This window comes from Dama dama, chromosome 6 (assembly GCF_033118175.1).
Source record: "Dama dama isolate Ldn47 chromosome 6, ASM3311817v1, whole genome shotgun sequence".
Classification (NCBI taxonomy): Eukaryota; Metazoa; Chordata; class Mammalia; order Artiodactyla; family Cervidae; genus Dama; species Dama dama.
This window is the reverse complement of record NC_083686.1, coordinates 42,830,557-42,853,384: the sequence shown is the minus strand read 5'-3', so window position 1 is coordinate 42,853,384 and position 22,828 is coordinate 42,830,557. Positions and strand designations below refer to the sequence as shown.

Below are 22,828 nucleotides of genomic sequence, written 5' to 3'. Positions count from 1 at the left end.
TCCTTCATCTTTACTGTCTCTTTCCTGCTCAGTTTTGATTCTACTTCCAGAAATTTCTCCTGAGTGAAGGACCCTGTCCTGGAAGGGAGCTCTAGCCAGTCAGTTGTGAGAATTCATGGGGCTCAGAGTGCTCCAGCTCCACAGGGCCCCCCACGGCTCCCCTGCGCTCACCGACTAATGGACTGGGTGCATCACACTTTCCAGGAGCGAGTACCTGTTGGCTATGCTGGAATTTTCTTGCTATCAGGTCTGTCATCACCTCGTTATTTTCCGCTGCTTCCTTCTACAAAGCTGCGGACATCATGCAGGTCTTCCAGCAGAGCTGGCTTGCTTTAACCCACTTACTTCACAGGGCTAGCTTGCTACCTTTTGTGTGGTTAAGTGTTGTCCAGGGGGTTTTGATTTTGGTGATCTAGTGGCTTTATTTTTACTTTTAAAAAACAGTAGTAAAATACACATCATAAAATTTACCATCTTAGCAGTGTTTGAGCATATAGTTCATAGAGTTAGGCATATTCACATTGTTGTGCAATAGATCCGCAGAACTCTTTTCATCTTGTAAAACTGAAACTGTATCTATAGCCACTCAACAACTCCCTACTCTTCCTTTCCCCCAGCTCCTGGCAACCATCCTTCTCCTGGCTGTTTTTCTGAGGGGATTGAATTCAGAGAGATCAACAAACTCTGCTGTTGCCAGCAGCCCCACTATTAAATCTTAACTCTTGGAGGCTGGAGGAGCCTGTGTTCCATGCCCACAGGGCCAGGGTAGCACCTGAAACAAAGAAACCACTCCCATACTTAACTGAGGAGGGAGTTGTTCTTTTTTGCGACTTTATTTATTTATTTTTTGGGAGTTGTTCTTAATTCCTGTTCCTTTTGGCAGGGTGATAGGATGCTTTCTTGTACTCATTAAAGTGATTGATGGTTAACATAAAAGTTGCCATCTTTATCTGGACTGATGCCTTTCCAGGTCAATATGCAACACATGCTCCTAGATGGGAAAGCACTGCCAATTCTTGATTACCCAACTAAGGGAGGGCGGGGGAAGGATAGACTAGCTCAAATGGATGCTGATTTTGAAAGCACCTTATATTTTGCTGTGTATGAGTTTGTTGTGGCAGGTTTCCTTACCAATTACCTTTGGTTCAGGCTAACATTATAAAATAAGCAGTTCCCAGGCACTATTTGCTGGTAGTGATTTGAAGGGAAGGTATACACGGGGTGGCCTATTAAAAAGTAGACATTTGACACAGATGTACACAAGGTAGTTAACTGGGCATATTTGAGAGTTGTTGTTATAGTAATTGGTGAGATCAAGGGGAATACAATCTTGCATTCATATAGGGCTTTACAAAAAGCCTTCAAATCCATTACCTCATTTCTTTCCCTTGACTCTAACCCTTGGATACAGGCCTTGATAGCGCCACTTCACAGTGAGGAAATGGACAGGCCTGGGAGGTTAAGTAATATAATCGCACATTTAGTCAACGTATAATCAGGACTGTTTTCTTCTCAGATTAGCTTCTTATTTTAAAATTTTAAAATACTTTTATAAAAAATTATCGTTAAGTTTTGCCCTCTCCTTTTTATTCTTAATACCATATATTCATATCCTCTCTTTTTAAATTTTATTATTTTTAATTAAAGTTTAACTGACCTACTAACATTATGTTAGTTCCACATATTAAAGCAAATAAGGCACAAACTCACAAATCTGTTAGCCATCATTTCAGTTAAAGAGACTTAAGGAGTGAAATATCGTTTCTTTCAAAACGGTCTCTGCGAAGATCTCTGGCACCTTTCATATACGACTTCTTCCCTCTTCCCACTCAATTTTGGGAATGACATTTTTCTAGAAAGCTCTTTTTTTTTTTTTTTTAGTCATGATCTATTTTATCACCTGCTCCTCATAAGTGATTGGTGATTGATTACTGTTCAGTGACCTCTGACGGGGTCTGTGGACTCTCAAACACTGAAGTCATCCCTGAAGTGAACTGTTTCTAAGACTAAAAACTGCTGCCCAGCTCTGGCAGACACTTCAGATAGGCCCTAATTGCCTCCTTCTCAGTCTCTCCTGCTGCTAGAGGTAGTCAAGTGACCCGTTTTCAGCCAATGAAGCAGACGTTTGCTGAGAGGATAGTGTACGGGAACCCTTTGCTCATTTGGTAGAATGGGACATGTGACAGGCACTGCCTTGGATGAGGACTCAGTGATCGGAGGCACTGTAGTCTCCTTGTGACCATCAGGCATGAGGTAAAAATCCACACACAAAGGACGGCAGAGCACAAAGAATGAACCTGGGTCCTCCACGCTGTTATCGTTGAGCTGGTAAACCCTCACCAACAGCTGTCTACACCTGACGGTTCCGCAGGCCACTAAACGCCTTCTGAGGGAGCCGCTGAAGCCAGCTTCTGTGTTTCTCGGCTGAACACGTTCCTTACTGAGAGACCAACTGTTGCCCTTTCGGGTTATCGTTCTTCCTCCCCCTTCCCCAACTCCAAGCATCTCCTTAACCATTGTAGGAATTGGCACAGAATGGCACTTTCACATCAGGTACACATAACCTAAAAGTATTTACAAACTGAAATATAATGCACACTGAATTACATGACTGATTCAGAAAACTGCTGACAAGCGTTCACCTCTGCCTAAGAATTTCTTCAGTCTGAGATAAATGTCACGCTTCCATGAGGCACCTATTATTTCCCACTTTTTTTTTTTGGCAGTGTGTGTCAGAGGTCAAGATCTTCTAGTTCTTATGATGTACTCTGTTGGTTTTAGAGATATAAAACCAACACATTCCACAGAGATATGAAGCAAATCCACATGAAGGCATGTGACACAAGAAAAAATATGAAATCTCTCTGAGACTCAATTTTATTCAACTGATTAGAAATTTAATTTGTTCTCATGCTCTTCAGTGATATTGGTTTTATTTTTTCAGAAAACATGTGAAAGCAGAGATTTACCTGGTTACCTTTTCTAACTTATTTTGCATTTTCTTCAGAACACTGAAAGGCACATTGGTTGGTTACTTCACTGAGCAAAGCTTATGGATCCAGGCAGTGTGCTTGCTTTGGGAATTGGATCACTTGTAATTAACCAAGTTAATCAGCAGCACTTGGGGAATAATTATATCATGCTATATTAGACAGATGCTACTGCCAAACCTTGAATTTCAGTTATTTACTAAAGCAACAGCTGTAGGATCTCTAGAGAGTGTTCTTAAAAAACACATATATGGTTTAACAAAACAAGCACAAGGATATGCATTTCCATATGTTAGTAATAATCAGAGTAACTGAAAATTGTGGAACCATAGCGTATTAGCAATACAGGCAGTTTAAAGGAGACACAAGTTTAGGAATGGAAACTGAAATTCACAGATTAAGAACTGGAATGAAATATTTCTTATGTTTAGCTGTCTCTGAAACTCAATGTTAGCTTCCTGTGGCTTTAAATGTGGGTACACATGTGTGTCCATCGACACAACAGCTCAACTGAAACCCTTGCTTCACTGGATTCCCAGTTAATTAGGCTCTGCTTGGGCACTCAAACTGAATCATGGTTGCCTAATTTATAATGTGAGGACAACACACCACAGGGTTCTGGTGGGGATTAAAGAGGTGTTATATGTGTGCACCTATGTGAAAATTCTTATAAACTGTACTGTGCTATGCTGAATTAAGGTCTTGTTAGTATTCCTCTCTCCCAGTCAAATATGGGAAAAATTCCATCAGAACAATCACACACAGCCTCTCCATTTTATAAATATATTTTCTACACTGTTAAGTTGCTCTCTTAGCTGGAATAACGGCCTTACAGAGGACTATTGTTGCTGAATGTGCTGGAGATTAAAGGATTTAAGGAAAAAAGAAACGAGGCTCTGCCAGTCTCTAAGAACCCAAGGACAGCTCCAAGGACACGTGTAGTAAAATGTTGTAAGTAGGTCCTTTTCCAGTTTTATGAAGTGAAGCAGGCCACAGGCTGTCCCGGAGAGGTGGAGAGGAACAGTGCATCTCACCCTGAGACGAAACAGGGGTCAAACCATGGTCTCAGTATTATGCACAGAACTTGTATTTAAAGAGATGCTAAGAATCAACTATATGTGTATTTGACTGTATGTAGTCAGAGTTGTGAAGGCTATTTTTTTTTCTTCTGTGAAAAAAATACTAAAGACAAACCTTCCAAATTTCACAGTTTTTTACTGTTTACGTCTCACATGGATGCCTGCCACTGCAACATTTTCAAGCTAGACTGGCAGGGCTGCACGGACTTTTTATAAATCCCAGTTCAGTGATGGAAGCAGAGTTCTAACTGATCTGGTCTACTCTCGATGCCTGGAAGTCTCGGATGCAAACTAGGGCCCTTGGGTTTTTGGCCAGTCATTACAAATATCCCAAATAGGGCTTAAGGAACAACTCCCAACGGTCTCCAGGACATCAGAGAGGGTCTGTCACAAGTATGATCCAAATCTGAAGAGAATTAAAAAGTAATTTCAATGGCGTAGTGAAATGTTTTGCTTTTGGCTTTTTGTTTTTAGAAGATGTGTTTAAATTATTTTGGAGAGACTAATTTTTAAACTGAAGTCCATCAATATCAATATATATCAACATTTTAAAAGAATCTTCACACCTTTGAATAAGTAAGTCTAATTTGGGATCTAGTCTAAAGAAACAATGCAGAAGAAATAAGATCCACAAATCCAAAGATGTGAATTTAAATTTTATTTTGGATAGAGGAAAACTGGAATATATTATGGCTCATTCAAATGCTTATATGCACATTATAAATATTTATAAAACATTTTAAACATATGGAAAATAATTATAAATAAAAACAAGATGCAAAAAATACTGTCAAAATGGTTGTATAACATATGCCTAGAAAAACACTAGAATAAAAATATAATAAAACACGAACTTGGTAGAATAAAAGCATTAATGATTTCAATGAATTCTACAATTTTATTTAATATTTTTCTTAAATAACAAAAAAGGTCTTTATTGAAAATGAAATTTAATTCTGGGAATTAACATTCCTAAAACACACAGCTGAAATTAATTTAATTAACAAGGCTATGTAAGTCTAGAATTTATAACCCACTGTGGCTTGTCCAAAAAGCTAAACAACTGCAAAATATACCCTCCTGGTCTCAATAGGTCATTGCACCTGTTTAAAACTGTGCTTTTACATATTGCCAGGGCAAGGTGAATTTATTGCATATTTTTTCTTAGTGTTACCGAAGTATTTAAACACCATCTTAAAGATTCTTTTGAATCAATATTCTATTCTTCAATTCTGAGCCAACGAAAACAAAATTCACTCATCTCTCCAGAATGTCACTTTGGGCAAAGTAATAACTAACTTTATATTATATCTTTAGGCCTAGTATATTATTTACAAGCCCTTAAGTCTGTAGTTATGATGTATTCTTAGGCCACAAACATGAAGTAACTTCGCTCATCTTTTCCCTTCCAGTATGAATTGCACAGAAAACACATCCTTCCAATGATGAAGAGTTGAGGTGAGTACATGTATCTGTGTGTATCCTTGGCTCCTATGCATTCTTACTGACCAGACTTACAAGGAGCTCTTTTGTTTTAGCCTAACTGCCACTTCTGCCTTCCCACACTTCACAAACCACCAGCTGGACCACAGGTTCGTGGGCTCCGTAGAGAAAAGGCATTATCTTTTTCCTCACTGCAAATTTCCTTGTGATGGCTCTTTGCCCAGCATTGACAAAAAGCAGGCACTTGACATGACTGACAGGGAAATTATTATAATTTTCCACTTCTGATGACAGTGAAGATCAGGCAAACTTTGTTTCCTGAGCTAAGTGATGGGTGAGCTCAGTTAGGCCAGGGCAGAATTCAACTGCTCCACATAAACCTGGAGAGGGAGGAGAGGTCTGGCTGCAGGCGAGGTGAGGGATGATACCCTGAGCCTGGCTCTGCGTGAGGGAAGGAAAGGCATGAGGGGGTCAGCTGGTGGGAAGGCTGGGGGGGAAAGTGGGAGGGCCTGCCTCCTCCCCATGAAGATTTAGTGAAATCTGCACTTTGCATCAGGGCCTGTGGAGTGGGAGTCCTGCTTGCAGGTGGGTGCAGGGCAAAGCTAGAGACTGGCCATGGGGACAGTCAACACAGCGGTAGCATGTGTATTTGTTAACCTGGGTCAAGAGTCCAAGAATAATCTAAGCGCCTGTTTAACAAGCATCTCTAGGCACCAGAACCAAGCAAAGGATGCATAACCCCTGCGTGTGCTCTGCTTTCAAAAACCCTGGCAGTTCCCTAAGGCTTATCACGATCTGACCCTTCCCAACAGTGCTGATCATCATCATTCGTGAGTTCCGTATGTGCAAATCCACCTACTTGCTAAAATGTATTTATCAGTTCAGTTCAGTTCAGTAGCTCAGTCGTGTCCGACTCTTTGCGACCCCGTGCACTGTGGCACGCCAGGCCTCCCTGTCCATCACCAACTCCCGGAGTTTACTCAAACTCATCTCCATCGAGTTGGTGATGCCATCCAGCTGTCTCATCCTCTGTCATCCCCTTCTCCTCCTGCCCCCAATCCCTCCCAGCATCAGGGTCTTTTCTAATGAGTCAACTCTTCGCATGAGGTGGCCAAAGTACTGGAGCTTCAGCATCAGTCCGTCCAATGAACACCCAGGACTGATCTCCTTTAGGATGGACTGGTTGGATCTCCTTCCAGTCCAAGGGACTCTCAAGAGTCTTCTCCAACACCACAGTTCAAAAGCATCAATTCTCCGGCACTCAGCTTTCTTCACAGTCCAACTCTCACATCCATACATGACCACTGCAAAAACCATAGCCTTGACTAGACAGACCTCTGTTGGCAAAGTAATGTCTCTGCTTTTTAATATGCTATCTAGGTTGGTCATAACTTTCCTTCCAAGGAGTAAGTGTCTTTTAACTTCATGGCTGCAGTCACCATTTGCAGTGATTTTGGAGCCCAGAAAAATAGTCTGACACTGTTTCCACTATCTCCCCATCTATTTCCCATGAAGTGATGGAACCAGATGCCATGATCTTAGTTTTTGGAATGTTGAGCTTTAAGCCAACTTTTTCACTCTCCTCATTCACTTTCATCAAGAGGTTTTTTAGTTCCTCTTCTCTTTCTGCTATAAGGGTGGTGTCATCTGCATATCTGAGGTTATTGATATTTCTCCCGGCAATCTTGATTCCAGCTTGTGCTTCATCCAGCCCAGCGTTTCTCATGATGTGCTCTGCATGTAAGTTAAATATACCCGCCACCTCTCCAAATAAGCTCATCCTTGGACCGGCACAGAGTGGCAAAAACCGTGAGGCCCCAGCTGAGGTCAAACAAGATGACATTCCACCTTTTTGTTCCTGGTCTCCCACTGGGACTTTGCATTCTAATACCACTGAGAACTCAACAAAACAGATTAAAAAAAGCCCTGAGCTCATGGAACTTAGGTTCCAGCGACACGACTGAGAGACTGGATTGTGTAGACTTAGGTGAATACCTAAAGCACTGTAGTACTCAAACTTTCATCACTACCAACAGTACTGATGGATGCAGGAACATTTTCATTCTGTAGATTCAGATTACGGCGCTGAAACAGTCGAGGAGATTAAAAAGCCGCCAAAGCGTCAGCCTGCTTGTGCTGTATCCAGTGACCATGTTTTCTAGGGCTTTCGCTTCTTACCATGTATCAGGGAGCCTGAAAAGTCATCCCGCTGTAAAACACTAGAAGCTGGATAAATTGGGCATAATTGGCCTCTTGTTATTATAATTATCCCAAGGAAACGATGCTCCCTCAAAGACACAGTAAGTCTTTTTAGGACACTGGTTCTGAACCTAGCCTAGACCTTAAAATCATCTGGGAAGCTTTTATAAGGCTCACTGCCCAGGTAACAAAACCACTGAAACCAGAATCTTGGCATTGGAACTCAGGCGTCAGCATTTTATAAAATTCCCTAGGTGATCTGGTGTCCAGCCGAGGTCCAGAACTACCATTGTAGAAGGTGCCTGGAGAGGCATTAGTCCCGATGTTCTGTCAGCTTGTTATTCAAAATTCCTAATGCCTGGGGAATCTGAAAAGTTATCCAGCTTCTTGAATATTTTCTCCACAGCCTCATTTCTTGTGCTCTCCCCTCTATCCTGGGAGGTGGATGTTATCACTTTTCAGACGGATACAGAGAACCAACCTAAGTGGGTACCTTCCTGAGGCTAAATATGCCCATTGATAGTTAAACATTTCATTTTTTAAAATGAGCTCCTGCCAAGGCTACATGTGAAAGCCAAAGCAGAGATACATGAATCACAAGCAAAAGGATTTTATTATTTCTACCAATGAGTCTCTAAACATCAAGGATAACACCCAATATGTACATAATGGATACCGATCATACTATTCCTCTGCCAATCTCTGTGATTCTGTTCACCCTCCTCTTTGGAGACAGTACCTCCGTTTCTAAAAAAACGAACCAACCAACAAAACCATGAAACATTTCCTATATGTTCATGGAAGAAACAGACCAGTAATGACTGAATCTGAGTGTCTCCTGAATCCAAAACGTCCTCTACGTGTAAAAGATGTTATTAGGAAATACTGTGTGTGACCTGAGCTGGAACATGGAAATATTCCGTGCTGTGAAAACAAAGTGAACCCTCTGGCCAGCATCCTGGGGGTCCCATGTGACTGTCTGCATTTGGACTCCCTGCCCTGGAATCCTTGAAGAACAAGAACAAAAGCTCAATGGAAGTTTCCAGGGATTTGTTTATAAGAACATCATCCTGCTTTTTTGTTTGCAGAGATCTAAACACTGGTTTTAGATCTCACTTGAAGATAGTCTGGATTGGTTAAAGTGAGACATCACATGTTACAGTCAAGGCACTTATAAACTAACTCATACCAGGGTTTATGATGCTAATACCAATAACAATGAAAATGAAACTGTATTTAATGAGACTTTACTATACGCCAGGTACCAGGCCTTTTCATGAATCTCACTTAAGCTCCCAATAGCCCCAAGTGGCAGACGTTATTATTATATTTGTTTTGAAAGTAAGAAAACTAAATCGAGGCGGCTAGAGTCACACAGTTAAGTGGCAGAGGACTTTGACTCAGGTGGTCTGAGCCCCAAGTCCACACTCTTGACCACTCTGCTATATTTCCTTACAAAAAACCAGCCATGTTCTGGCTTCTGTGCGACCAGCACAGTCACAAGAGGTGAAGACAAGGGTCAGACCTGGGGTCAGCCTTGGGGGTCTGTTAAACCCACGACCACCAGGGGGTATGCCTGTTCTCCCACACCCTGGACTGGGCCTGAGATGGGTCACAGGGTGTGGGGCTGATGCATGGAATGGATTAGGCTCCTAAAACACTGAGAAAGCTTCCTCCCAAAGGAGTGTCAATACAAGAAGGGACAGCCATCTCCCGCATGATGTGGGCTGAGCTGGCTGCCTCTAGGGGTGGATATCAAGTGTTTGCTTATTCACCATCTTCTGCAAGAAGCCAGGCGATGGCTCATGAGTCTGGGGATGGAGTCGAGGGAGAAGCCAGCAGACCGCACCATTTATAAAGTTGCTGGCCAGGCTCTGTAGCTAAGAGAAGGCTGAGAGGTGGAGAAAGAAAACCCCCTTTCTTTGCACTCCATCAGACAGGATAAAAGGGTGGCCTGTAATGACAGGCCAGGCAGAGCAGGTGAAAAGAAAGAAGCCTCAGATGAGGCAGGGCTGCAGGAGGGGGCTGCCAACTTGCCCACATCACGGCTGGGTCCTGAACAGGCCCGCCCCGGCCCTGACAGTTATCTTCTCATGGACCACAGGCTCAGTGGTGCAGCAAGAGCCAAGCCGGATCAGCTTCTGCCTCCTGCTCTGCAGCTCTGATCTGAGACACCCCTGAGCACAGAGGGGCCTCCGGCTCCACAGTCCCGACCCGTCAAAACTCAGGCAGCATCTTGATCTCCGCTCCGGCCCAGCCTCTCCAGCTGGGCTGCGCATCTCTAACAAGCGGCCTCACTGCACGGATCCCTCGCCCCGACTCCTCAGGTCTGCGCTGCCACCCAAGCCCTTCATTCAGGATCACAGGCTCCACGGTTTCCTGAGGGGTCCTTTGGAAGCCAGGGCTGCAGTGTAATTGCTACAGCTGCTATTGAAATTCACTCTTGGATTTCTGTTCCCTGAGCAGAAAGTTCTGAAAGCTCCCACGGAGAAGAAGCGGGCTTTGCATCCTTCAGGCGTGGGCTGTTCCGACAGATTCCTAAAGCCTCATTTCTGTGTGGTCTTTTTCAAAACCTTCTGAAGGTGCCAGGAGATCCACTTCTTGATAAAAATTTTTCTCCCATGCTTGGGGTCAGGCCAGAAAATTGCTGAACAGATGTTAGATCTGAAGCTTTCTCAATTCAGCCACTTGACCGCCGGCCTGCTAATCTGCCCGGATGTAAATGAGATGTCTTTGAGCTTCTCTCTCAGGGAAAAAGACAAGATTCCAAAAAAGCTGGAGTCATCCCCTCCTCAAGAAAAACAACATGAAAGAACAGGGTGATTGGAGTCAGCTGCATTTCTGCCTGTTAAGACTATTAAAGTGCTCTTTTTTTTTTTTTCTTTCTCAGGAAGTCACAATGGATTATACTTAATTGAGTCCTCAAACTCCTACATGGATTTTTCTTCTTCGGCAAGTTGTCACTTGACTGACAAAAAAATATGCTCCAGTCCCTAAAAATGCAAATTCCCTAAAGAGAGTATATGGACCTATGTATGATGAACTACTGCTCAGATATGGAGTAAATATTATTATCCCAGCCAGGGATGTTGATGGTTCTGTGCTGGAGGGGCAGGCCTCAGTCAGCACGTGTGGCTGAAACCTCAGATGAAAGACCACACTTGAGTGTGTTGGCGGTTTTCTTAGGGATCTTCTCCTTACCCTACTCAGAGTTACCGGAAAGGCCTGGCCAATGACCAAACCCCACACACAAACGGTATCTCCCAAGAGGTCCTGCTTGGGAGAATCTTCACGCCGGCTGCTCCTAGCATACTGGATCTTTAAGAGCCTCTTGGTGAGGAACCTCCCTGGTAGTGCAGTGGTTAGGAAAGAGTCTCCTGGCTGCAACTGAAGAGGCTTGCTCTTAGGTTTCCCATCTGACCCTGGAAGGGCCAACTCTAGACTGGGCACTCAGGGACCTGTACAAAGTCCCCTTGGAGACATCCATTCATAGAAGGCATACCATCTTTCATTGAATGTAACATATTTACTACAAGTTGCACCACACTACCACAAAAAGCCAGTTGAACCATGACATCAACTCTCTTATCGTATAGAAATTCTCTTTTATGCTAGTGAAAAAGCTCTTTCAGAGCAGTTTAGACAGGAATGTATCTTATATCCCTTTTGTTAACTCATCAAAAGGAAAAGAGAAGTAAGATAAATTCATTAAGGTATTCCTAACACTTTTTCACACCCAGGAGTTTGACTTTTGTGAACCACTTTTAAGTTGTTAACTTTGAAATAATTTCAGGTTCACAGAAGAGAAGGACAAGATATACAGAGAGCCGAAGCCACTGGTCTGCAAACCATGCTGTGAACGGCAAGGCTGCAGAATACCTAGATTTATGTCCTAGAACTGCTGGTTACTGGCTGTGTGACCGCTGACCTTCAGTTCCCTTGTCTGGAAGCTGGGACAACAGTTCCCCTTCCCTTCCAAGGCCGTTCTGTGGTTTCCGAGGCAGCATCCCCGGGAGCCCGCGGTTGTCATTGCCACACCCTACAAGGCCTCTGCAGAGTTCAGGCCCAGAGGAGTCCACAGACTCGTCAATAATGGCTCTGTACATTTCTTGGTGCTGCTCAGTATTACAGAATGATTTCATGTCCATTCTGTAATCTGACCTTTGTGATAATTCTGTGAAGTAGGGAGAATACTGTGCCTTCACTTACGCAATTTACATGTAATAATATATCTTAATCTATATATACTAATTTAAGTATATATAATTAATATATACCTTAATTTATATATATATATATAATGTTATTCTGAGGTTTTTTTGGGGGGTGGCTTTTTCATAGTGGTAAACTCTAGTCTGAACAGGTCCACTCTCCCTGTCTTGCCAACACTCTTCTGTAAGTAACTTCATAGCATCTGAATGGGGCTTTGTCAACCCTGGGTTACTAGGTCTGTTTTACCTGGTCTGAACCTTTCTTACTTTTCAGACAAACTTTGCAACCTGGCCCTGCTTTCGGCAGGGCAGTTTCATGCACGACTCCTCTCTGTGACCCGTGACTTGGTGGAGGCACTGAGGAGGCAGGGTTCTTGGCAGGCGTCAGCTATTTCTGATTAACCCAACCCTGCTTTCCTTTGCAGGATGGTTAGGTCAAACTCAACAAGTTAAATATTTAAAAAGCACTATTTAGAATAAGAAGAAATTTCTTGGGCCTCGGGAATCCATGTCCTCTGAGCTCTTTTATTTAATAAGTTATTTTTGGCTGTACTGGGTCTCTGTTGCTGTATGCACGCTTTCTCGAGTTGCAGCGCAACTTTGTTGCAGTGCAAGGACTTCTCACGGAGGTGACTTCTCTTGTTGCAGGGCACAGGCTCTAGGTGTGCGGGCTTCAGTAGTTGCGGCACACAGGCTCAGATGTCCATGGCGTGTGGGATCTTGGCATCCGGACCAGGGACTGAAACTGTGTCCCCTGCACTGGCAGGCGGATTCCCAACCACTAGACCCCCAGGGGAGCCGAAGCTAGTGTTTTCAAAGGCATCGGATCATTTGCCGTTAATCCAACTTGGGATAAAACAAAATTCAACTATTTCACACATTACTTTTAAGTCATAAATAAACACTCTCCCCGCTAATATCAACCTTTTTTCTTTTTCCTGACCACCTCACCTTCTCTCAGAGGCTTCATGGAGGTGATGGGATACTGGTGGGGTGGTGGTCTTCAATCAGCCTGAAAGAGCCACACAGATCAGACTTGGCAAAGTTTCCCTTGGGTATTTCTATGTCTTTCCCATTCTCCTATGCCCCTCATAAAGTGTAAAGGACTCACTGGAAAAACTTTAAAATTTCCTGACATAACCAGGCTCGTTCATTAACGTATTCCCAAATCTTCTTCCAAAGTCTTCTTCCATCTCAAAGCTTTTTAACAGTGCCACTCCTGATCTAAATTACAAAAGAAGGTTACACTCACATGCTCCCTGGCGTAAAAGTTCTTTTGACAATATTTCAAGGTTCCCTTTTCCCCCCCAAACAGTTGGCTAAAAACAAGATGTGATTTGTCTTACAGTTAAAAACTCAGACGAGGTGAGAGCATTTGTGGGGTAGCTTAAAGTAAAGGAAGCACCATAATCTTATCCACTGGGGGAGGAATTTAGAATGAGGGAAGGCTGGCTGGCCTTGGACTCTATTCAAGGGAGTTCTGTCACTAAACTACACAAAAGAGAGCCTTATAAGGCAGTTTCTTCTAGAAGGCAGGTCTATGATAAATCCAGAGGGTAAGCTCTAGAGAAAGACGGGAAAGCATATCTAAGGGCATTAAATAAATGCCTTCTCAGCTCAATCACTCCATCTCATATGTCTAGAACGTAAAAAGTCTTAAAGGCCTTTTATAACCTTATAACATCATCTCCCAGACACTTCCCCCCCTCCCTTAGGTTAACTCTCAGTTTCATAAGAAAGAATCTTTGAAACAGAATTCTCCTGACTCCCACAAGAGCACGTTACAGTATTCAACAGCTTTTACTGCAAGTTCTTACTTGTGTGTAATCTAAAAGTGCCTCCTGGCTATTTAATTCCAAGCCTGTTAATTTGTCTCCTGAAGAATGGTAGAACAGTAGGTCAGGCACCTTCCATTTAATAACTAATTTCTAAACCATGAAGAAATATTAACTTCTTCTTTGGATTACTTTCCTCTAAAAGAATCTTAAAGCAACATATGGAATGGGAGAAAACATTTGCAAGTGATGCAACTAACAAGAGTTCAATTTCCAAAATATACACACAGCTCATACAACTTAACAACAACAACAAAAAAAATGACTCAATCGAAAAATGAACAGAAGACCTAAACAGACATTTCTCCAAAGAATACATACAGATGGCCAATAGGCACATGATGCTCAACCATACTATTAGAGAAACGTAAATCAAAATGACAGTTAGGTACCACCTCACACCAGTCAGAACGGCCATCATCAAAAGTCTACAGACAATAAATGATGGAGAGTATGTGGAGAAAAGGGAATCCTCTTACACTGTTAGTGGGAAATAAACTGTTAGAGCCACCATGGAGAACAGTAGAGAAATTTCTTAAAAAATGAAAATTAGAGCTACCATATGACCTAGGAATCCCACTCTTGGGCAAACATCTAGAGGAAATCATAATTCAATAGATACGTGCACCTCAATATTCATTGCTGCTCTATTTACAATAACCAAGCCATGAAGAAACCTGAGTCCACTGACATACGGAAGGATAAAGGAGATATAGTCCACGCTCAGTCACTCAGTCATGTCTGACTCTGTGTGACCCCATGGACTGCAGCCCGCTGGGCTCCTCAGCTAGTGGGATTTCCCAGGCAAGAATACTAGAGTGGGTTGCCATTTCCTCCTCCAGGGGATCTTCCCAATCCAGGGATCGAACCAGTTTCTCCTGCATTGGCAGGTGGATTCTTTACCACCGAACTACCTAGGAAGCCTCAAAAGAAGATGTGGTATGTGTATACAATTGAATACTACTTAGCCATAAAAAAGAACAAAATAATGCCATTTGCAGCAACATGGATGCAGCTAGAGATGATCATATACATTAAATGAGAAAGAGAAAAGACATATATGATATCACTTTTACGTGAAATCTATAATATGGCGCAAACTTATCTATGAAACAGAAACAGACTCAGTGACATAGAGAACCAACTTGTGCTTGTTGGGCAGGGGGAGTTGTCAAGATGCAGCACTTCTTTCAGGATGCTCCCAGTCTAGTGGGGAAGACAGACATTCCAAGAGCCCTTTCCAGGCAGTGGAAGGTGCTACACCAACTGGAAGAGCTCCTTCTTTTCCCAGGAGCTCTGCTCCAACGCTGGAATCCTCACAAGGGCCCTCAGCACGGCTTGGCCCACCCCTACTTAAAGCTGCTCATCCACCCTTTGTTTCTATCCTATTTCCCTTGTGTACATTCTTCACAGCACATACTATGTGAAACTGCCTGTTTATTTGTTTGTGTTTAAAGTTTATGGTAGATGCTATGAGAGAGGGATCTTGTCTATCTTATTCAAGGCTGCTTACCCTGAGACTAGAAAGAGCACCTAAAAATTCATATATTCATTCATTCAACATATATTCAAAGCATTTACTAATGCCAGGCACTGATTTAGGCCCTTGAAGAGAGAACAGGGAGTGAAAATCCCCTTCCCTCATAGAGCTTGTTTTTAAGTTGAAAAATGACAACAATGGATATTCATTGAGTGCTTTCTATGGATCATCTTATTGAATCTTCACAACAGTTCTACGAGATAGGTATGACTATAATTCTTATATTACAGGTGAGGAACCAAGGCCCAGAGAGGTCAAGGATCATGCTCAAAGCTAAGTAAGTGGCAGAGTTAAGATTTACACCCAGGAGTCTGGTTCTGGAGCTCAGCGTCTTAACTATTCTGCTAGAAGAATGCCTTGTGCTCACACACACATAGTCCACGTGCAATAAATATCAGCTAGAAGGCAGAGCAGCTGAATAGGTGTTTTCCCCAAGAAGACATACAGAGGGGCAATAGGCACATGAAAAGATGTTCAGCATCACTAATGGTTAGGGAAATGCACATCAAAACCACCATGAAGTATCACCTCCTGCCTGTCAGAATGGCTATTATCAAAAAGGCAAGAAATAACAGGTGTCGGTGAAGATGTGCAGAAAAGGGAACCTTTGTGCACTGTTGCTGGGAATGTAAATTGGTGCAGAAACTATGGAAAACCATACGGATACTCCTCAAAAAATTAATAATAGAACCACCATGGGATACAGTTATCCCACTTCTGGCTACTTACCCCGAGAATACAAAAACACTAATTTGAAAAGATAAATGAGGTGGTTAGATAGCATCACCAACTCATTGAACATGAATTTGAGCAAACTCTGGGGGACAGCAGAGAACAGAAGAGCCTGGAATACTGCAGTCCGTGGAATTGGAAAGAGTCAGTTACAACTTAGCAGCTGAACAACAAAGTTTGAAAAGATATATGCACCTTATGTTTATCACAGAATTATTTACAATGGTACAACAGTGAAGATAGGGAAACAATGTTAAGTGCCCAGAGACACATGAATGGATAAAGATGTGGTACACAAACACACACACACACACGCACACAATAGAATATTACTCAACCATAAAGAAGATTAAATCTTATCATTGGTGACAACATGGAATGGATCTGGAGGGTACAGTGCTAAGTGAAATAAGTCAGAAGGAAAAAGACAAATACTGTATGATATCACTTATATGTGTAATTAAAAAAAAACCGCAAGACCCAAAATAAATGAACAAACCAAACCAAACATAAACAAACACGCAGCTACAGAGAACAGAGCCGCGATGACCAGAGGGGGTGGGGTGGGGTTGACAGCAAAATGAGCAACCAGGGTCAACTGTATGGAGACAGGTGGAAACAAAAGTTTTGGTGATGAGCACCCTGTTGGGTATACAGAAGTAGAAATATAATGTTGTATACTTGAAATGTATCTAATGTTATAAACCAATGTTACCCCAATAAAAAATAAAGTGACACCCTCCACCCCCCACAGAGTGTATAAACAGACTCAGAACATTAAAAAAAAAAAAAAAAAAAAAAAAGATGCCTGGAAGCCTACACAAAGTTGAAGAAGGACAAGAACATAATTATGAGGGGTGGGGAGGGGAGAGACAGGGGGTTTCATAAAGACAGTGATACTAGCTGATCCTTGAAGGCTAAGAGTTCCAAGAGTGGAAAGATAAGTGAGGGTGTGACTGCAAACAATAGCCAAGAGCAAACAATTACTGTGGCTGGACCATAAAGGTGGTTGGAGAGAAGAGGCCAAAATAAGAGAGTTATTGTGAAGTGCTAGGTAGTTTTAACTTGGTCCTAGAGGTGCTAGCTGAGCTAGGCAAAATCCTTTAAGATGATGCTGTTAAAGTGCTGCACTCAATATGTCAGCAAATTTAGAAAACTCAGCAATGGCCACAGGACTAAAAAGGTCAGTTTTCATTCCAATCCCAAAGAAGGGCAGTGCCAAAGAATGTTCAAGTGAAAGTGTCAGTCACTCAGTACAGTCTGACTCTGCGACCACATGGACTGTAGTCTGCCAGGGCTCCTCTGTCCATGGAATTCTCTAGGCAAGAATATTGGAGTGGGAAGCCATTCCCTTCTCCAGGGGATCTTCTTGACCCAGGAATCAAACCCCAACCTCTTGCATTGCGGGCAGATTCTTTACTGTCTGAGCCATTTGCTTATTTCACATGCTAGCAATGCTGTGCTCAAAATCCTTCAAGCTAGGCTTCAGCAGAACATGAACTGAGAAATTCCAGATGTACAAGCTGGGTTTAGAAAAGCGGAGGAACCAGAGATCAAATTGCCAACACTCGTTGGATCATGGAGAAAGCAAGGGAAGAACATCTATTTCTGCTTCATTGACTATGCTAAAGCCTTTGACTGTGTGGATCACAACAAACTGGGAAATTCTTGGAGATGGGTGTACCAGACCACCTTACCTGTCTCCTAAGAAACCTGTTTGCAGGTCAAAAAGTAACAGTTAGAACCAGACATGGAACAATGGAACAACTTCAAAATTGGGAAAGGAGTATGACAAGACTGTATATTGTCACCCTGCTTATTTAACTTATATGCAAATTATTATTTATTTGTAGTCACTCAGTTGTGTCCGACTCTTAGCAATCCTGTGATCTGTAGACTACCAGATTTCTCTGTCCATGGAATTTTTCAGCCAAGAATACTGGAGTGGGTTGCCATTCCCTTCTCCAGGGGATCTTCCTGACCCAGGAATCAAACCTGGTTCTCCTGCATTGCAGGCAGATTCTTTACCAACTGAGCCACCAGGGAAGCCTATTTGCAAAATATATCATGTGAAGTGCTGGGCTGGATGAATCACAAACTGCAATCAGGATTGCCGGGAGAAATATCAACAACCTAACCTCAGTGGAGAAATATCAACAACCTCAGTTATGGAGATGATACTACCCTAATGGCATAAAGTGAAGAGGAACCAAAGAGCCTCTTAATGAGGTTGAGAGGAGAGTAAAAAGGTGGCTTGAAACTCAATATTCATAAAATTCATGGCATAGGATCACGGCATTTGATCCCATCACTTCATGGCAAATAGATGGGGAAAAAGTGGAAGCAGTGACAGATTTTATTTTCTAGGGCTCCAAAATCACTGCAGATGGTGACTGCAGCCATGAAACTAAAAGACACTTACTCCTTGGAAGGAAAGCTATGACAAATGTAGAGAGTGTATATAAAAGCAGAGACATCACTTTGTCCACAAAGGTCCGTATAGTCAAAACTATGGGTTTTCCAGTGGTCATGTACAGATGTGAGAGTTGGACCATAAAGAAGGATGAGCGCCAAAGAATTGATGCTTTCAAATTGTAGTGCTGGAGAAGACTCTTGAGAGTCTCTTAGACAGCAAAGAGATCAAATCAGTCAATTTTAAAGGAAATCAACTCTGAATATTCACTGGAAGGACAGATGGTGAAGCTGAAGTTCCAGTACTTTGGTCATCTGATGTGAAGAGCTGACTCATGGGAAAAAGACTCTGATGCTGGAAAAGATTGAAGGCAAAAGGAGGAGGAGGCAGCAGAGAATGAGATGGTTGGTTGGATGGCCTCACTGACTCAAGGGACATGAATTTGAGCAAACTCCAGGAGATGCTGGAGGAGAGTGGAATTTAGCGTGCTGAAGTCCATGGGGTCACAAAGAGTCGGACATGACTTATGATGGAATAATAGCAAACAACAAAGGTACTAGAAAGAAAGACTCATAAGAATGAATTCTGATTCTACAAGTGAAAACTTAATTGATGAGGGAGAAGAGGGAATGAGACACAAGGACCAAGGGATTGCCAAGTAACTCAGACATAAAGGATTATGCACAAAAAGAGTAACCAAGACACAGACTAAAGAGGCATGGTGTTCTTCCCTGTGAGATTTGATTACACATCTTGGCATCTCTATTAACTTTTTAAAAAAAATTATTTGTTTGGCTGTGCCAAGTCTTGGTTGTGGCATGTGGACTCTTATTTGCAGCAACCAGTCCATCCTAAAGGAGATCAGCCCTGGGTGTTCATTGGAAGGACTGATGCTGAAGCTGAAACTCCAATACTTTGGCCACCTGATGCGAAGAGCTGACTCACTGGAAAAGACCTTGATGCTGGGAAAGATTGAGGGCAGGAGGAGAAGGGGACGACAGAGGATGAGATGGCTGGATGGCATCACCGACTCAATGGACATGGGTTTGGGTAAACTCCGGGAGTTGGTGATGGACAGGGAGGCCTGGCGTGCTGCAGTTCATGGGGTCGCAGAGTCGGACACAACTGAGCGACTGAACTGAACTGAACTGGGATCTAGTTCTCTGACCAGGGATTGAACCCAGGTCCTCTGCATTGGGAGCAGAGTCTTAGCCACTGGACCACTAGGGAAGTCCCTTTATTAACTTTTTATTAAACTGAATTTTCAAATCTCTTCTGGTTACTCATGGCTTCAGGGACCTCAATAAGATCTATTGGCACTAAATTCATGATGAGAGTCTTAGGTGAGATTACCAAGTCACTACCTTTTAGATCAGGGTTCTCCAGGGCTCCAGGGAAAGTGCTCTGGGTGACAGGTCTGTAACGTGTATGGATACTTTGTTAATCAGCAAGACCAGACTACTTCTGTGCATCCTCAACGGCACAGCATCTAGCAAGAGTGCCGACACCTGCCACATGCTCTCAGTAAACGCAGGTTAAGCGAGACAAACAGCGATGCCCTCTCCATCTCAGTACTTGAGGAGGCGTAACTCGAGTCTCTTCTGAGGGCAGAAGAAGAACCCTTTCTAGACTGAAGAACCTGGAGAATGCATTTCTATTCTTTGCAAAGTCCCAGTACTAAATGGCACAGAGGTTAAAGGCACTCTGATGGGCTTGCTTCTATGATGTGTCAGAACACCTTCAGGAGTCAGGAGAAACAGATTACATCTGGCTTTAGCCCCATTTATCTCTGCTGTAGAAATGTACTCTGGTGGACTTCACATTCTTTTCTGCTCTCCCCGACTTTTTTCTATAAAATGGTCTCGGGCACTAGACTCTTTATCTCTAAATTTAGATTGGGCGGGGGGACTAATTTATGACAAGGTTTCCAGTTTCAGAAGTTATTTCTCTTAAGCTTTTCCCAAACATAAAGGAAAACTAGGTCTGTATCCTCATGACGTTTAAAGTTTGGAGAAATGCTGAGGATCAAGGATTACATGATAATAAGGTTACATGACTACTTCTACATGACTATCAGTCTAAATATTTTATAATTGCCCTGTGTGAGTGTTTAGAGATGTAAATAGCAATGAGAGAAGATGAATAAAACTAGCTACAGGCTAGAAGTGACCGTAATACTTACATAATCTTCTAGCTAACCTTTTGCTCTGATAAGGCAAATTCCATTGATTTGGAGGCTGTGGGGGAAAATTCCCCTTGGAATGTGTAAGAAAAATGTCAATACTTGGAATGAATTCCTCAACTATGCACATTTCTTTTTTCATGGTATGACCGATAAGTTAGATCCAAAGGAACAAATGCCTGTTTCTGTTGAAAGAGCATGTGGATTACCTTGCATGGCGGTTTTTCTAAGTTTAAGGTGATGATAATATAAACAGTTAATGTTGGTTACACTACTTAAGGCTTTCAATCAGCAACAGATGACCTACTTGCCATTTGGACTTCTGGGAAAAACTCTAACAAAATAATTGCTTGGGGAGCTTGGAGAAAGTCTGAGCTGAGTTAAAGGAGCAACTGCTTCTGACATTTCAGGAGAACTGCCTCCTCTCTCCCTTTCTCTGCCTTGGCTGGGACCAGGAATGGGGCTGCCAAGGTTGGATTTCTAACTTTCCCCTGAAACTGCTTTCTATGGAAAATGTTATTTCAGACACGAGAATTAAAAGCCCCCTCCTTTTATTTTGCAAGTCCAGGCTCTCTTTATTTTCCCCTTTCATTTATGGCAAGCTTGGACTTGTCTGGAATAAAATAAATGACCAAATATAACCTCAAACGCATTCCTGCTGAAAAGTGCATCCTGGGGACAAATTATTCAAAGGAAAAAAAAAAAAAAAAAAGAGAGAAAAAGAAAGAAAAGAAGGAAGAAGAAAGAAAAACAAAATGGTCATAAGGTTCACAATATATATGACATCTTTAAAGAGGGTTTTTTTTTAAAACCCACAAATAACTAGATAGTTTAAATTACTGTTTGAGAATCTGTAACGTCCAGTAAGTGAATTATTTCCCTTAACATTGAGAAACCATGAAATCTAATTTTTAAAATTCTTACAATCTAGTTCATCAAACACGAGACTTCTCTCTGAAAGGCCTTATTCTGTATTTCGTCGTCAAACTCCTTTCCCCTCTCTCTTGCCTTCATCGCTATCAAGCCACTCAAGCCAAGAAAGAATGAAGCGAAAATGTATTTCTGGGCTCCCCAAAGAGTGGGGGCAGCTTTTGTGAATCGATTTGCCAGTTGTTAGTATGAGCCGGGTGGGCCTTGGGGACGGGAGAGTCTATGGTATCGGGACATCTTTTCTACATATACGCTCGCTCCACGAGTCCTCACTTTTTTTGGCGCATGCACCGAACTCTCAAAATAAAATTACCAAAAAAAAAAAAAAAAAAAAAAGAGAGAGAGAGAGAGAGAGAGAAGAGGAGGCGTCGCCCATCCCTCCCTCGCGGCATCCCACGGCCGCCGACTCCCCCAGCTCCTGTCTCCTGGGATGCCCACGGGAGGAGCCGCGGGAATCAGCCGGGCGCGCCGGCTGCAAACGCCCTGCCGGCTCTGCGCCGCCAGGGGGCGCCCGGCTCGCTCAGCGGGGCGGGGCGGGACCCGCGGGGAAGGCGCCGGTGCCCACCTTGTTCGCAGGTGCCCTTGCTGACCTGGGTGACGGCCTTCTCCCCGCGGCCCTCGGCCCTGAGGCTGGCGGCGCGCAGCTGGCAGCCGCTGGAGTAGGTGACGCCGTCGCTGCCGCACACGGGGTAGCGGCTCTTGCACACACACACGCCGCTCACCAGCGGGCCGCCGGCTGCTGCCCCGGCTTTACCCTTCCGCCTCTTGCGGCTCTTCACGCACTCCATGCCCGGCGCGCAGTGCCCCCTGCCGGCGCCGCCGCCCCCGCACGGCTCGCCCTCGCCGCGGGCGCACACCGGGCAGCAGCCGCACGCGTCGCGGGTCTCGCCCAGCTGGCAGCCCCGCGGGGGCAGGGGCGGGCAGGCGGCCGGCTCGCAGGGGCCGCAGGCGTCCGAAGAGGAGGAAGAGGAGAGGGGCAGGAGCAGGAGCAGCAGCCCGGCGGCGCCGAGGAGCAGGGCGGGCAGCGGGGGCCGCTCCATGGCGCGGCGGCGGCGGCGGCGGGAGTGAGCCGGGCCCCGCGGGCCAGCGTTTTAAGCCCGGCCGCGGGAACCACACCCCGGGGCGGCGAGAGCCGGGCCGCCGGGCCCGCGCCGCCCCGCCCGGGAGCGCGGGGCTCGAGCGCGCCCCTGCTGGCGGGGCCGGGCGGGGCGGCGCGGGCCCGGGGGTGCTCGGCCGCCTGCTCCCCAGGGCGGCGTGCACCCCGTCCCTGGGCA

General features: G+C 43.9%; 1 protein-coding gene across 1 annotated transcript in view; it reads right to left on the bottom strand.

Moving 5' to 3' along the window:
- Window positions 1-22,624, bottom strand: part of IGFBP7 (insulin like growth factor binding protein 7) — a 74,762-nt gene extending 52,138 nt beyond the window's left edge. The window contains exon 1 of the mRNA XM_061145877.1: window positions 22,120-22,624. Coding sequence (XP_061001860.1) covers window positions 22,120-22,594 — 475 coding nt within the window. The 5' untranslated portion in view covers window positions 22,595-22,624. The remainder of the gene's footprint in view (window positions 1-22,119) is intronic.
- Between the last annotated feature and the right edge of the window lie 204 nt (window positions 22,625-22,828).